The sequence below is a fragment of the Gopherus evgoodei genome, chromosome 1 (genome assembly GCF_007399415.2).
Source record: "Gopherus evgoodei ecotype Sinaloan lineage chromosome 1, rGopEvg1_v1.p, whole genome shotgun sequence".
Lineage (NCBI taxonomy): Eukaryota > Metazoa > Chordata > Testudines > Testudinidae > Gopherus > Gopherus evgoodei.
The window spans coordinates 165,740,177-165,755,850 of NC_044322.1; the positions used below are offsets into that span (position 1 = coordinate 165,740,177).

General features: G+C 38.9%; 1 protein-coding gene across 5 annotated transcripts in view; it reads left to right on the top strand.

Annotated features, from left to right (window-relative positions):
- The window catches only part of RUNX1 (RUNX family transcription factor 1), a 204,281-nt gene extending 188,961 nt beyond the window's left edge, over positions 1 to 15,320 (top strand). For all 5 annotated transcript variants that reach the window (XM_030578296.1, XM_030578270.1, XM_030578286.1 and 2 more), the window contains 2 exons: positions 7,395 to 7,556; positions 10,709 to 15,320. In XM_030578296.1, the coding sequence (XP_030434156.1) occupies positions 7,395 to 7,556; positions 10,709 to 11,202 (656 nt within the window). In that variant the 3' untranslated portion in view covers positions 11,203 to 15,320. The remainder of the gene's footprint in view (positions 1 to 7,394; positions 7,557 to 10,708) is intronic.
- The last annotated feature ends 354 nt before the right edge of the window (positions 15,321 to 15,674 follow it).

Genomic DNA, 15,674 nt, shown 5'->3' on the forward strand with positions numbered 1-15,674 from the left:
GTTATTTTGCAAAATTGCAGTGGGAGGGCATTAAAAACTGGAGGATTATGATTCCCAGCAGTGAGAGGCACTGCGGGATTTGCCTCCTAAAGACTCATTTCTGCAGCAATGCCTAAAAGAAAATAGCCAACTGACAAATTAGTGCTCCATAGAGGGGAAGCTGGGGACTGACGATACACAGAAAATAAATAAAAAGCAGAACTAATACTAGAACTTCCAGCCATCACCTCAGCCTCTTGGCCTGTTGTGTCTCATCCTCCACAATATTTGTGTTTCTTTTTTGTCTCTCACATTATAGGATGCCCACTTTGTAGAGACTGTATCTTCTTACATAGTTGTAGAACAACTAGCATATTTTGGCAACTGTGGCAATAATAATATTAATAATAATGATAATTAATAATAAGCATAGTAAACACAGTAAAGGGAAATTAATAGGGTGCAATTAAGAGTAACCTTTTGAAAGGTTGCCACTCTAGCCCATACTGTGCTCTAAAACCTAAGGAATTGATGCTACTGCAGGAATTGTGTGGAGCTACATGCATGTCATAGTCCCATGGGAGACGAGGCTCAGACGCCTTGAACAGTTTGAACATTTCACAAAACCTCAGAAGCGCTGAAATAGAAGTAAATATTGGGGTATGAGGCCAGTGCTGAAGGTGCCTTTTATGGAGAGTGAGTAGCTTTGGCAGTGCCATGAAAACATGATGTGCACCATAGCCAGATGTGGCCTTCATTTACATGGTTCATATAGTGGAAGGGCTACATGAGGTAATCTGGGGGCTCCACACAATCAGAGATTTCGAGCCAACAATGTGTTGTGAAGTGCATATAAAGCGGGCTCCCATGGAGGAAGGCAGTGAAGTCGATGTGGAACAGGCAGCTCAACCTTAAGCATGTAAAGACAATGGAGTGGTGGCAGCCACTGGAATTCTCAGCCAAAAGACCTATTGTCAACCATTGCAAATGTAGAGTGAGGTTTTCAAAGCCACAGTGGGGATTTGGATGCCCAATTCCTGTTCATTTCCAATTTTCAATCCCTTAGGTGGCTTTAAAAGTCCTGTCCCTAAAATTTGTGCCCACTTCCATGAATCCCAAACATCTCTTCAGCTGTTACACTGGGAAATGGCTCTGTGGTGTGGCAGAGCAGCGTAGTAGTTTCCACCATGTGTCATGTTCAGGGGAAGCACCCTGTATAACGAAATAGCAGAGGGTGGAATTTTTACAGTTTGCTCTGTAATTTTCCAGTTCCTCATCTTCCAGCACTGAGAAGCATTAGAATATTTGCCTCGTGTGTCTGCTGCTGCCAGCAATGACCTTGCCCTTTGGAAAGTGCCACCTTCTCAAAGCAACTAACTAATCCTTTCAGCTGCTGATAGGTGAGACAGCTTTCCAAAGTGCTGCTGTAGGCTGGGATTTAAGGCTTGTCTTTGTGAGTTGTTGGGCCCCATGTTGGTAGGAAAGGGAGAGAGTGATGGAGCCATATTGGTCATGCTGCTGGATGGGAGATCAGGTCAAATCAGTGCAAGATTGTAGGGCCCCATTCTGTCCTTTGCGCACCTAGGGTTGGAAGGAGTAAACGGAAGATGGGAGATGATGAGGGTAGCAGTGGATGAAGCGGAGAAAGGCATGTGAAAGATTATGGAGAAATAAAGGAGAGTAAAAGGAAAGAGGATGAGAGAAAAAAATGAAAAGAACTTTGCAAAATAGCTTCATTTTTTTCCTGAGGCCTAAAACTTCCCTCTTCTCAGCCCATTGCCCCTGTTCAGCAAGAAACCTCTCTGAATGAACATGTCTAATCAAGACCATTCCTGACTTACTCACACTGGCAGAGAGGGAAATTTGCATTATGAGAATGGCTTCCCTTTGGAAAGTTTGGAAAATCATGCAGGTGGTGGGGGAAAAGCAAATGAATACTGGAGTCAGTGAAACTTTGTAAAGTAGTTAATGGCCCTAGTCATTTCTTATCTCCCTCTGGGATGACATTAGTAAGTCTCTGCTCAGCCATTGAGATGGGATCCCAGCCTTCTTTCATTCCACCTTTTGTTCCCGTTAAGGTGTTAGCCAGGATGGTGGAGGAGTTGCAAAGCTTGACACTATGTGACTGGTAGAAATTTTTGCATGTGACTGACAGACATTTTTGCAACTTGAGAGAAATGGCTGACAACTGCAGAGGCTGTTTCACATTTTGTCTGCAGCATGCTATCCCGGCAACTGACTCATGTTATTATGGAATTTTAACTGATACAGATATCTGGCTAAGCAACTACTTGCTACTTGTATATACTTGTGGGTGACTCCCTTTTACCCATTGACCCTTGTGCTGTGAAATCATTTCTGGAAGGCAAGATGTCAAGATAATAAGACTTTTTAGCTAGGTATGTATTGTTTGTGGGAATGAAACATTATTTTCCTGTCGTGCCTTTGGAATTTACCCTAGTTTAGCCAGGGACGTCCAGGTAAAATGCACCCAAATCTAGTCTAGGGGATACCTATTACCTTGCTGATTACTGATGCATCATTCTCAATCCTGACTCGCACCATAAAGTACTGACTCACATCCTGCAGCTCCTTGCTGAAGCTTCCAGTAAACACACTATGTCATAGTGAGATTTGGCTCACATTGCTCCACTTTGGCTAAGATCAGACTGTAATGTCTGATCCACAATGACACACCGAGTTGCTGTCTCACCCTGTACTATGGTGGCACAAAGCAGCTCCAAAGGCAGATTGTATCCTTCCAGATACCAACAAGACAGTAATTCACATAATCATTAAGCAAGTTCTCTGCATTCTCATAGGCACAGTGGTACCTGCTATCTGATTTCCATATCTGATTGACCATTTAAACTTAAAACTTCCAATCTCTTTAAGGAATTAGTTTTATACCACTATGATTAAGAAGTTTCAGATTGTAAGATCTTTTTTTACCTTAGAAATGAGTGGGTGAATAAAACAGACCCCACCCTCTACCACAACAAAAAGGCCAAATCCTCAGCTTGGGTAAATTGGCACAGTTCTATTGAAGTCTGTGAAACTGTGCTGATTTACACCAGCCAGCATCTGGCTTTATTTTGCTGTGCATTTTGAAGTGTAAGTCTGCTCTGAAAAGTGCTTCTATAGAAACGGCATCATGGAGCTCTGTGTTTGTTGTGTCTCACTAATTTATATGTCATGTATGCTCAGTTTACAGATAAAAAGCTATTTGGGAGGTTTTTTAATGACTGTCCCACAAAATCACTTTAGGCTCTGAAGCCAAACTGAGTTCTCTCCTCCTCATGCATCCTCGCCATTAATAAAGGTTCTGTAGGCCAAATTTTGCCTTGATTTATAGCTGTGCAACTCCATTGCCTAGCAGGTATTTGCTCACTCTTGTTCTGCAGTGCTAACGAACAGTAAAAAAGGAGAAGTCCCTAAAGTCAGCAAATGAGAGTGAATACTCACAGGAAATCGATCTGCTAAGTTAGAAGGCACTACTTTTACGCAGTCACTTTTCAGAGAACAGTTGTACTTAAAGAAACTGCACCAGAGGTGTTGTGAGTTGTACTGGGCTAAAGAGTGTTACAAGTATTATATAAATAGCTTAGACAGTCCTTGGGATAGTTGCATGGCATTTTGCATGTGGGCTCAAAGCCAAACTTACTACCATTTGCAATCGTGGGTCATACAGTACTGGAAAATCACCACTGTTAAAGCATGATACTTCTGTAGTGCAATTATTTGGTGTCAAGCACATATTAGCTGGAATATGTGCTAACGATTATGGGGGCAGTGAAAAATGTTCTCCAACGCCACCTGCTGACAAACTATTGACAGTGAAATCTCAGGTCAGAAGGCAGAATTACCAACATTCTGTGAGGATGCCAACCTTCTGCAAATTAGGCTTTGATTTTGCACTGCAACAATCATTAGAAAAATGCTATATATGAGACCTCAAGAAGCAACATGAGAGGAAAGAGATTTTAACCCTCTTACCTGAGTCTTTTACCAAAGCTTATTTTATTAACCATTAAACAACATTGGCACTGTTTCATTACGAGGGTGTTTTCTAAAAAGCCAAACACTACAACTTTTTCATGGCACTACAACATGACAAGGCATGAAAGATGGTCCAATACATCATGTTTAATAGCTTGGTAGGCAGGAGGCTGAGAGCTAGTGACTACACAACAAGGTGTGAATTACTGTGCTGTAATTATTGCCCTGGAGTGTTTTATTGCAATTAGTAACTGTTTTCATTTTTTAAAATATATTTTCTCCTATGATGAAAATCAGAAATGAAAGTACATGCCAATAGAAGAAATGCAGGAGGAATAGGGCCAAGATCTTCAGACTGGTGTAAACAACTGCAGCTCCACTGACTTCATGCTGTTTTGCTCTCCTTTTAAATAATTCTGCACTCCTATTTGGGATTAAGACCCCAAAGCCCCTAACGCCCCTATTATTTTCAACTTAAACTGGAGTACCTCTAGCTCTCTCTGCAGATTCTTTTGGAGACACTGTGGTTTGGGAAGAAACTCAGATTTTTTTAAAGCAGGTTTTCATATATTTAACTTCTCTCTCTCACACACACACACACACACACACACACACACACACACACACACACACACACACACACACACACACACACACACACACACACACACACCTTTCCCCAACATACCAGTTTCCCCACCCCAGGTTGCTACATTTTGAAACATTTAAATCTTTACTCTGATTGGGTAGAGAATGGTGAGTTTGCCGGGGTGTGTGTGTGTGTGTGTATTTCTTTAAACTGTGGCAGTTTGTGGTTCCAGTTTAAGTTAAGATACACTGAAGAAGGATATCAGAAATATTTCCAGCTCCCTTTGAAGTCAGTGGAAATGCTCCCATTGACCTTCGTGGGAGTTGAATGAAGCCCTAAATGCTGAAACAGTGGCAAAAGTCTACCCCTCTCCCCACCCCCGCTGCCCGGCAAAAAAAAAAACCCTACAGAATTTTCCAGTGCTATTTTCATTGCTTTATTTGGTAGTAAATGACTGAAGGAAGAGGCAGATGGGGTCAGTGAGTTTCTAACCCAGGTACGGTGGTTATGCTGCATTAGCATCATTGAATGGTATGCAATTTGTTAACCAATCAGAGCTCTTCATTTTTAAGGCCATTCTAGGACAAGTAATAATGAAAATTACGTGTTTGGGAATTCATGGAACAAAATATAAGGTTGATTTTTGGCACTTAGATTTTTTTTTTTACCTGAGGAAAACTTAGATGGGTTATGGGGTTAGTAATGGGATACAGAGCCTTTCATCTCTCAGTCACTGCTTCAGATCCATCTCAGGTCAATCGTAATTGACAGTGGATCTTGAATGAGCTAGATCCAATATATTGGTAGCCTCTGTCCAGTTGCTAATGGACATGTGCCTGCATCACAAAATACACCACTCTTGGGTTTCTGGCCAGGGCACAGTACTGAGGCAGTCATACTAGCATTAAAAGAAGGGTAGAGTTCATATCTCAGTGTTCAAACTGCCGACTCCTTCAGTTTTAGACACAATCAGTGAGAAGGTGGTGCTGACCCATCTACATGGCATAACTGGAATAGGTGGTGTGACAATGCCTCCCATCGTTCCTCTCCATGAAGAGCCAGAGAATGATGAGAGGTAGCTGCAGCTCCTTCCCAAAGGCAGTCACATGTCAATCTCCATAGGTGGAGATCTTCCTCACGCTTCTACAATACCTACAGGCCAAGACAGAGCACGTGAGAGCAGGAGATAAGTATGCTGAGTCATGGGGGTTCCGCTGTGAAATAAACTTCCAGGGCAGTTTAGAATAATTCAGTGTATGACCACTTTTAGGGCATGCTACAAGATCCTTCCCTCTTTGAAATAGTTTTCCTACCATAACTGGTGGTGAAGGAAAACAGATGCAAATACAAATGAAGTGGAGCTTCCTCTAAGGAAAGAAGAAAAGCAGAGAGTCCAGGAAGCTCACTAGGGACCTTCTGCAGTGGTGTGGGTATTAGAAAACCCCTCAGATAAAATAGGTTAAAAAAAATGGCTTCTGGGATAGCAGACTCAGCAGATTCACCAAGGCTGAATGGGCAAGAAGACTGAACTATACAGTTTCCCTGCTAGAGCTGGTCCTTCCAGGATCCAATTATCCTGCTACTCAGGTGAATAAACATATTGAAATCAATGGGACTAGATTGATTTAGTAGGTTTAATCTGCAAGTGGCCTTACAAGTAATTTTTTAAAAGACCAGGTTACTCCACTTTGCTTTTGGATAAATCTCCACTTCCAAACAGATGAAAGAAACAAAATGTAAATATCTTCCTCATAATTCTCAAGAAACCTTCAAATGTGGTTTCTTATGGAAGCTCAAAGTCCTTCACCTCGAACTTGAGCCTTTCTTTCCATGCTGGTATCCATTCTGTGCATAGTATCAGCTTTTTGCCACTCTGATATTTGCTTCTTTCAAAGAGACAATTAGTCAGTTTGAGCAGTAGGGGAAACAGACGTTTTGGAGCATGAGCTTTCGTGGGTGAATACCCACTTCGTCAGATGCATGTGGCAAAAAGAGGTGGTTCCTACTATGGACACACTGCTTTGGACAAATATAAATACTACCTCTCATCCCTGCTGCAAACCTTTGACCCCAAACTTAAGCCAAACTAGTTCTGAGGCTAAAAAATAATTGGTTAACTTTCGTCTCTGTTTAAAAAAATTAACTGTTTGCCTTTCCAGATTTCACCTAGAAGCACCAAAAATAATGAAATATCCTGTTTTCCCAATTTTTCAGTTCCAAGAGGTTTGCACAAGAACTCCTAATTCTGAAGTTCATCCAGCTCTAGTAGTTTCATTCATCTCTAGTAACAGACCTTCTGTAATCACTATCTCTAACAAAATTAATTGTCACAGAACTAACACTGGAATTTTCAAGTAAGCTTGAGGGCATTAGACACCCACATCCTTTTGAACTGGGCACCTAACTCCCTTAGGATCCTTTGAAAATCCCAGTCTAAATTGTCACAATTTAGTATAGCTGTCTTCTACTCAGCGACATGTGAGTCTTACTTTTGTGGCACAGCAGCAACAACACTGCACGACTGAAATACTAATGTATCTCAGCCATGAACAGTTTGTGCATTGACACTTTCACCTTGGGAAGTTTAATCCGCTTTTCCCTGACCACCATCAATGTGAATTATCAAAAAGCTTCAACTGATCAAAAATCACAGCAGGACAAATAACATTTTAAAAAGCGATTCCTCTGAAGGTGTCTTAACAAAGGAGAATGTTTGAAGTGAATTGTAATGATAAGTTTCTGTATAAACCATTTGGTTCAGTTCCTATGTTTGATCATGATGTTTAGAGACTAAAAATAACCTCACAATTCTTCTTTTTCTTTGCAGATACAAGGCAAGTACAGCCATCTCCTCCATGGTCCTATGATCAGTCCTACCAGTACTTGGGATCAATCGCCACACCCTCAGTGCACCCTGCCACTCCAATTTCACCTGGGAGAGCTAGTGGCATGACATCCCTCACTGCAGAACTCTCAAGCCGACTCTCAAGTAAGTACCTAAAAGTTATTTGCACTAAACAGGTACCACCAGAGCCATGTGGCTGTTTCCAAACCACAGTGATACCAGTGGTTGGAGCTTCTTAGCATGTTGTTACCTTTTTACTCAAATTGGGATGAAATTCATTTTGAGTCTGCAAGAAAAAAATTTCAAACGTTTACTTGGCTTTAGCTAGGTGATGGGGAAATCCAGAATGTCACTGTCAAAAACCAGAAGAGAAATTAATTTTAGCTGCTTTGAAATGGGAGATATGCAGAACTATACAAATAGTTTAGATAGCTGGAGAGCTGCAATATCTGCCAAGAAATGAATGCTGCGGATGTTTCATCTCTGCTTCCTTCCTCACTCTAAATTCAGAGCAGATCACAGCAGATTAGGGGCTTACAGTTGAAGAGGGGATGGTGGGGTTTTTGACATTTTAAGTGTTGTGTTTTACTGTGTTATGTTATGTCTTTGTCGAATTGCACTGAAGAACTTTGCAGGCCAACATAAAAATGGTATCTCTAAATGAACACTTACCACCTGGTTTTGTATCATTTACCACAGTCCATCTACTGACATTAAACCCCACATCTTGAATCAACATTTGGGTGTTTGCCATCATGAATTCTACACTTCACTACATGGCAGCAAATTTTGGCCTTGTTGGAGTAGCTAGAGATCTTTCTGACCTCAGTGGGACCCCTTGAGTGGCCTATAGTCTATGCTGCTGTTGGACTTGTAGTGGGTTGTACCTGCTTAAAAATACTGTTTTCAAAGATGACTTTTTAATCACTCACCTATCCTTATCTGGGCTTCTTAGCAGAAGTAGGTTATTTTGTTAAGGTTAGGGGACAGCTAGATATTAGAGCAGGCTGGAAATTGCTAATGGATTTTTGTAGACAATTAAAACTTTATTTAAAAAAAAATCTTCTGTGAAATGTTTTTGTCTGGTTTTTCATTGACAAGCTAAAACCAAAGCAATGAAACATTTTGGTTATTTTTGTTTTTTCTCCCTTTTTCTCTCCTTTTTTTCCTCCCACCACCCCTTATCCATGAGCAAAATAAAAAAAGTGAGGAAGAAAAAAGAAAAAATGGGAAAAAAATCATTTGCTGACTAACCAGAAATTTTCAAACAGAACTAAAATTGTCCAGGAAAGATTTTATTTACCAATGTAAAAACATTTTTGGTTGAAAATTGTTTTGGAACCATACATTTTGACCACCTTTAACATACAGATTTTGTGTGTGTGTGTGTGTGTGTGTGTGTGTGTGTGTGTGTGTGTGTGTTAAACATGGTAGGATAACTAATTTAAACTCTTTTTTTTAAAGACATATTTTTGCCCCCATTTTTTCCGGTTCATACATGCATATAGGTGTCTATGTAAAGGCAACACTCTTTCATCTTCCCTTACCACTCCGGCATAACATTATCACTGACAGGAAAATCACTTCCAATGCCAACAGATAAAAAAATACACCACATGCCCTGAGTTCATCTCACTCAGACCATATTACAAAACCTTAACTCTGACCGCAAGGAAATTCACTTATAGTTACTACAGAAATATGCACACTAGGTTACTGTATGATGAGATTTTTTTTGTGGGAAACTGTGAGATCGGTGAAAAGGTTTTACATTATAGCACATCAGATGAATTTGGGGGGTGTCATTTGTTTCTGTATCTATTGGAGGTGGAAGTGGTTTCCCTGTTGAGATGCAGAATCTGTCAGTGACTGGAGTTAGTGTGATATCTGAGTGCTTCTTTCACTTGCAATTTCCTTGCTTTCATGGGTCTAGTTGGGTGGGTTTTGCCTTCAAGCAACCTTAACTGGTTTGTAATTAAGTTTTTTGTTTGTGGGATATTATTTATATTTTAAATACTCTTCCATATTAACATAAAATATCTCTTTGTATCATTGTAACTCCCCCAGTAAAACCCACACTTGCACACAAAAACACTCTTAAGGAACTAAGAAAGGTTTAGAAACTCATTGAAGAAATCTGGCTATGACAAGCGTTCAGAACCTGACACTGTAGTATGTCTGCTCTACCTTTCAATCCAGTCAGAGCAGACTGCTTTGTTTTCCTTCTTCCACATACTAGTGCTTCCTTCTGTACACACACTCCTTTCATACAGATTCCACCCCTTATCTGAAAAGAGTTGTTTTCGGGAAAGTTTTCTTATTATTGTTATTTTGATAGCTGCCACCTCAGGTGACTGACAGCTTCCATTCATCTGGTCAGGATGAAGACCCTTTTAAGGAGGCCATTATCTGTTCAGGTTATTTAATCCCTTTGGAGGAGTCGATGGTATGGGGGAGCCCACTTTCATCTGTGTCAAACCAATGGGAGCAGAGTTTAGCTGTCATATCAGATGTTCAGCTCAGTCAGGTGTGAAACATTTCCATTAAAAAAAAACACTTCAATCTTTTAATCCCAAAGTATGCTGCTTGGAAACAAATCTACAATAGATGTCATTTTATTGACTTCTTAAAGCCAAGATTTTCAGAAGTCAATAGTGATTTCAGGAGACTCCATTTTTCAGTGCCCAACTTCAGACACCTTAAAGAGACCTGATTTTTCTTAACTTCAGTAAGGTTAATAGACAACGTGGACCACTATTATTAGTTGTAGTGTGCAGAACTCACATATGTATACCTAAAAACAGAATCTGCTCTAAGGAGCTTTCCATCTTTAAGACAGACAAATAAGGCAGTTACAATAAGAGACTAAGCATTGGACTGAAAACCTGCAACACCTGCATTCAGTGTCCCATTTCTGCCAATGTGTGGTCCTTGGCAAATTACTTAGCTTTGGTGTCTCAGTTTCCCCCTCTCCAAAACTACTTGTTATTATCATGTTTCTACTTCACAAAGGCACTGTGATGACTATTTTGTTAATGTTTATAAAGCACTCTGAAGCTGGAAATGTTGCATAGGCTGTAAGTACTGTGAGAACAAGCAAACAAATATAAACCTATAGGGCATGGGCAATCCTCTTAATTGCCCCTTTACTGAAATGAATTCAAAAGTTTCAGATAGCCAGTGTTACCAATACCCTGTCACTGATCCACCATGAGAAAGCATTGTCCTTTCTTAACTCATTAAAATCTTGTTTCTTCCATTTAAAATTGATTTGTTTTTCTTCTCTCAAAAACTAGGTGCTTCTGACCTAACAGCATTCAGTGATCCCAGGGTGGGAATTGATCGCCCGTTCTCTACTCTTCCTTCAATTTCTGATCCTCGTATGCACTATCCTGGAGCATTCACCTACACCCCAACGCCTGTCAGTTCAGGAATAGGAATTGGTATGTCTGCTATGACCACAGCCACAAGATATCACACTTATCTCCCTCCTCCATATCCTGGTTCTTCTCAGTCTCAAGGTAGCCCATTTCAGACCAGCTCACCTTCTTACCATCTCTATTACGGAACATCAGCAGGGTCATACCAGTTCTCCATGATGTCTGGAGGAGATCGGTCACCCCCACGTATCCTCCCTCCTTGCACTAATGCTTCCACAGGGTCTACTCTCCTCAACCCCAATCTTCCAAACCAAAGCGATGTGGTGGAGGCAGAAGGTAGTCACAGCAACTCCCCTACCAACATGGGCACCACAGCAAGGCTAGAAGAAGCAGTATGGCGACCATATTGAATTAATTATAAGTAGAGATGGGCCAGGACTAAAGTGCTTTTTATCTGCTGATGCCCATAGGTATCCCATAAATACCTTTCTTGCATGTGGGCACTGCCATGTTTATACATCACTTTCATAAGCAAACAATCCAAAAGTCAGTACTTCAGGAATGATGTCATGGTGTTAGCCAATCAGTGAAGGGATGCCATTCCAGAAAAGTAGCCTTTTTCAAGGGCTGAACTTCTGGAAAGGAGAACATTTAAGTTGGTCTAGAGTTAGGGAAGGTGGGTAGATAGACACCCAGGCTGTTTTCTGACCAGTGGCCTCCAAACATCCTTGATTTTGGAGGTCTCCAAAGTCCTAAAAAGTGCTTTAGTTCACTTCTAATTTTAAGACTTAAATCTAACACAATTTTTGTGAGTATACTTAATCATATGGACGTGTTAGTTATAAGGAAGTATAGGAAGATTCCCAGAGGGAAACTGTGAATGCTTCTGATTTAGCAATGCTGTGAATAAGAAGTTTTATATCTTGGACATTGACTTTTTTTTACCAAGTTATATATTCCAAAGAATATGGATTTTTTTTATTATTATTAATTTTTTAAGGATGCAACTCATCCTGCTTTGCATCTAACTTCTTTTATTTCTTTTTTGGCACCTTATATATTGCAAAAAGATTTCATTTTTAAAATAAAAATCATGCTTGCTTCTTTATTGCTTTGTCAACTGAAAGAATCAGCCCCTTTTCAATGAGGTAATTTAACTTTTTTCTTTTGGACTTTGTGTAATGCAATGGCTACAGCCTTAGGTCATTTTCAACTACTGTACTATTATGATCTCCTCAATATTTATGCTTGATGTTTAGACTTTTCTTATTTGTTGATACTATTATTATTTAAATGTGCTCTTTTTTTTTTTTTTTTTTTTGGTAGCAGCCAAAGTTAAATATATAACATTGAAAAAAGGCTGAGATAACGATGGGTAATGTGTTGTCTAGTTATCTAGCCATATTGTTTACATTTTGCTCCATTTATTTTATTTGCCATTTGAAACCCTATACAGTCATTCTTTTCCTCTGCTGGTCTTTCAATACCAACAACCACTTGAAGGATCAGCAGTATGGAAGTATATAATTTGTAAAGCAGACATAATGGTATTAAGCATCTCTGGTCAACCAAATATTTAGGGCCATATTCTGCTATTGATCTTGTCTGGGCTTCTTATTGACTTTAGTAGGAGTCAAGTACTCATTCAAGGACAGAATCTAGCATGTAGTTGGCACTCCAAGAGTGAAATCCTGGTGCCATTTAAGTCAATTGGAGATTTCCCATTGACTTAAATGGGGTCAGGATTTCATCCAATGTTTCCAGCACAACACTCTACATACCAGTGTACTAAAAATAAAGAAATTAAGAAATCACAAGTAAATGGAGCTGAAAAGTGCTATCAGACTCAACTGGAAAGCAGAATATCAAACAAGTGGAGTTTAAAAGTTTTGTAGTCATATAGTTCTGAAGGAAGAAGAATATTCAAAACTGGTGCACAGAATATTCTGTCCTGTAGAAAATTTTAAATGCATTATAAGAGTACTAATCTGCTATTATGGAATCATCACTGTTGCCCATCGTTAACAGCACAAACGTATCAGATGTCACTGTAAATTTTAAGGCACTATTTTATTAGAGGGTTTGGTCTGAATGCATTTGTTGTACTACTCGTTAATTACAAACTGCTGATGTTGACATGTGTGCATTCAAAATGATCTGATTGTTATTTAATGTACCTCTTAAATTAGTGAAACAATTGCAGGTCAACTCAGAAGAGTATTTGAAAGCAGGACTTCAGATCAGTGTTTGATGTTTTAAAATTTTTTTTAAAGGATTTGAATTACAAAGATCCTTGGCTGCAGGCAGCAAAACAGCTGGACTTATTTAAAACAATTAGTTTTTCGAGTTTTCTTTATATAAATATATATATATATATGTTAGGTTTTGCTTCTTTGTTTTGGTCAGATGCAGAAGCACTTTGGAATAAAACAAGTTACAAATTGAAGCATCTAACATGGTCAATAAGGTTATTCTCATGCAGAAAATGGGGGAATGTTTCAAAGGATATCAGTGGAAGCTCAAAGTTGTTTTCTTATTATTTAAAATACGTAAATTGGCATTGTCCTTTTAGTTCAGCATAATTATATATTAAATTTGCTAAGAAAAAAGAAGTGGAAGACACAACGTGTTAAAGTATATTTTGAAAGTACAGTGTCCATACTGAACTTTAACTAGCCTTTGTGACACTTTGCATAGTCAGTGTCTCTTATCTCCACTGACCTTGAAAAAAGTCCTCATTCATTGCTTAGACTGGAATCCACACAAGTCCTCGTGAAAAATCATAAATTGGCCAGAAAACGAACCACATCTGTCTTTTGAAAACCATCCCCCCTTCATGCTCAGTAGCCACATACTTTGTTTTTAAGGAATTGTCTTGATCATCAGCAAATGATGAGGACAGTATATGTGGCATATCTTTGAGACTGTACAAAAGCACTTAGCAGGTGAAAGAAGGAAGTTTAAGCAAGACATTTCCTGTATTCGTGCCTCTCAAGTTAATTCAGTTTTATCATTCCCGTTGTTGAATTAAACCTAAAAGGACAATTCCATTTCCCTACAAACTGTTCTGCCCCTGCAGACGGCTCAGGATTCTAATCCCACTGAAATAGACAATTATTAATATTTTCCCCAAAGGGTTGGGTTTGAATGTTCCTTTTGCAAAATATAATTTGTAACCATGTTTGAAACAACCCAGCTTAGCAGTCAAATTACTGTTAGACTTGAGTAAATATAGGACTTGACTCTCATTTGCATGAAGGCCCCTTTCCACTGCTCTATAAATTACATTTATACGCACTCTAAATCCCCCCGTTACACAGCCAGAGCAGTCCTTCATGTAAGTGGCAGTCAGGCCCATCCTGTCTTACTGCTACTGAGGATTTTATGCATAATTATGATAAATCATTTTTTGGAAAGGAGACAAGCAATTTCCAGAAAGTGGCCCACAGTCTGAGACAGTTGATATGTGTCCTGGTTTACCTGTGTCCTTGAAACATACATTATTATTTTCTGAGTGACCTTTTTCATTGATTTGTTTGAAAATTCAGAAATAATAGATTATTTTTTATTTGAGCAAAATACTTTCTTGTTTACCTTCATCATAACATTTTTTCTTAGTGTAGCTTGGTCAGTACTGATCACTTGGCATTTTTTCTCCTTACTGTAGAAGAGTTGCATCAACAGACTTACTTGTATTTATTGTAAATAGACTTAAAAAGCTACATAGCAAAATATTGTTAGTGCTTGTAATTACTCTGCATTTTTAAAATTTTTCTGTGTTTTTAATGAACTTATCCTTGTGTTGGCAAAATACTAAAGTGAAGCTTGTTTCTTTCCAACTTAGTTATTTTAGGCTTCAAAATTAACTACATTTTTATTCACTTTTATAAACAGTTATAGCATGGTCTCTGTCAAACACACTTCACTTTTTTATTTTATTTTATTTTTTTTGTAGGGAAGAAATGAATGTGCAAAAACCTGTGGGTTCTTTGTGGTTTTCTGGCTGTGACAGTTATGACTTCATTTAAAAAAAGAAACTTTCAGTCTGAAATGACTGTATGGTAAATCTGATAGAAAACGCATGGGAAATGTGATCCTATCAGAACAGCATCAGAGTATATTTGTTCAGCATTTACTGGATATGTTTACAAAACAGATGTTGCAATGTACTGGAATGGTCACATTTTCCTTCAACACTGTCACCCTGAACTTTTTCAGAAGGGGAAACTTTTAAGCACTGGTGGTTTATTTGTTGTTGTTTTTTTAACCAGATAGGAAAAGAAAATGGAGTAGATTTCCCCCACTACAAGATGTCTCTAGATACCATGTCAAAGTAGACACTTAGTGTACATAGTGAAGGCAGTGTCCAGTGCTACAGGAAAATTCATGATGACTAGCATGCCGAGCAGCTGGACTGCTAACTTAGTTCTAATGGAGACTTGCTTTCTTTCTTTGTACCACAGTTTCTTCTGTAAATTCAATATTATAATTAGTGTGAATGACAAATAAAATGTTTGACAAGTATGCACACTGTATTGGTTTGTTCTTTTATTAGGAAGGGAAAAGCCTGTAACTTTCGCTATTTCATTCCAATAGTGAAAGGCCATTGGCGAGGTATCAGTCACAATTTCAGAAAGATTTTCCTTATAGTTTGCCAGTCATATGCTGACATGCTTACTCTTTTTTTTTTAAATTCCATACCCTTCTAGAGAAGGCCAGCAAAAGACCTATTAGGTCTCTTGAGTCTTCAAAATAGAACTTTAAGTGCTGCAGAGACCTAACAATTGAATTAAGTTTCTGGCTTCTTAATTAAATTAGAACTTTCCAAGAAGTCCTATATCTTCTCTCCCACTCTAGATTTTCTTCAAATACAAAACATTAC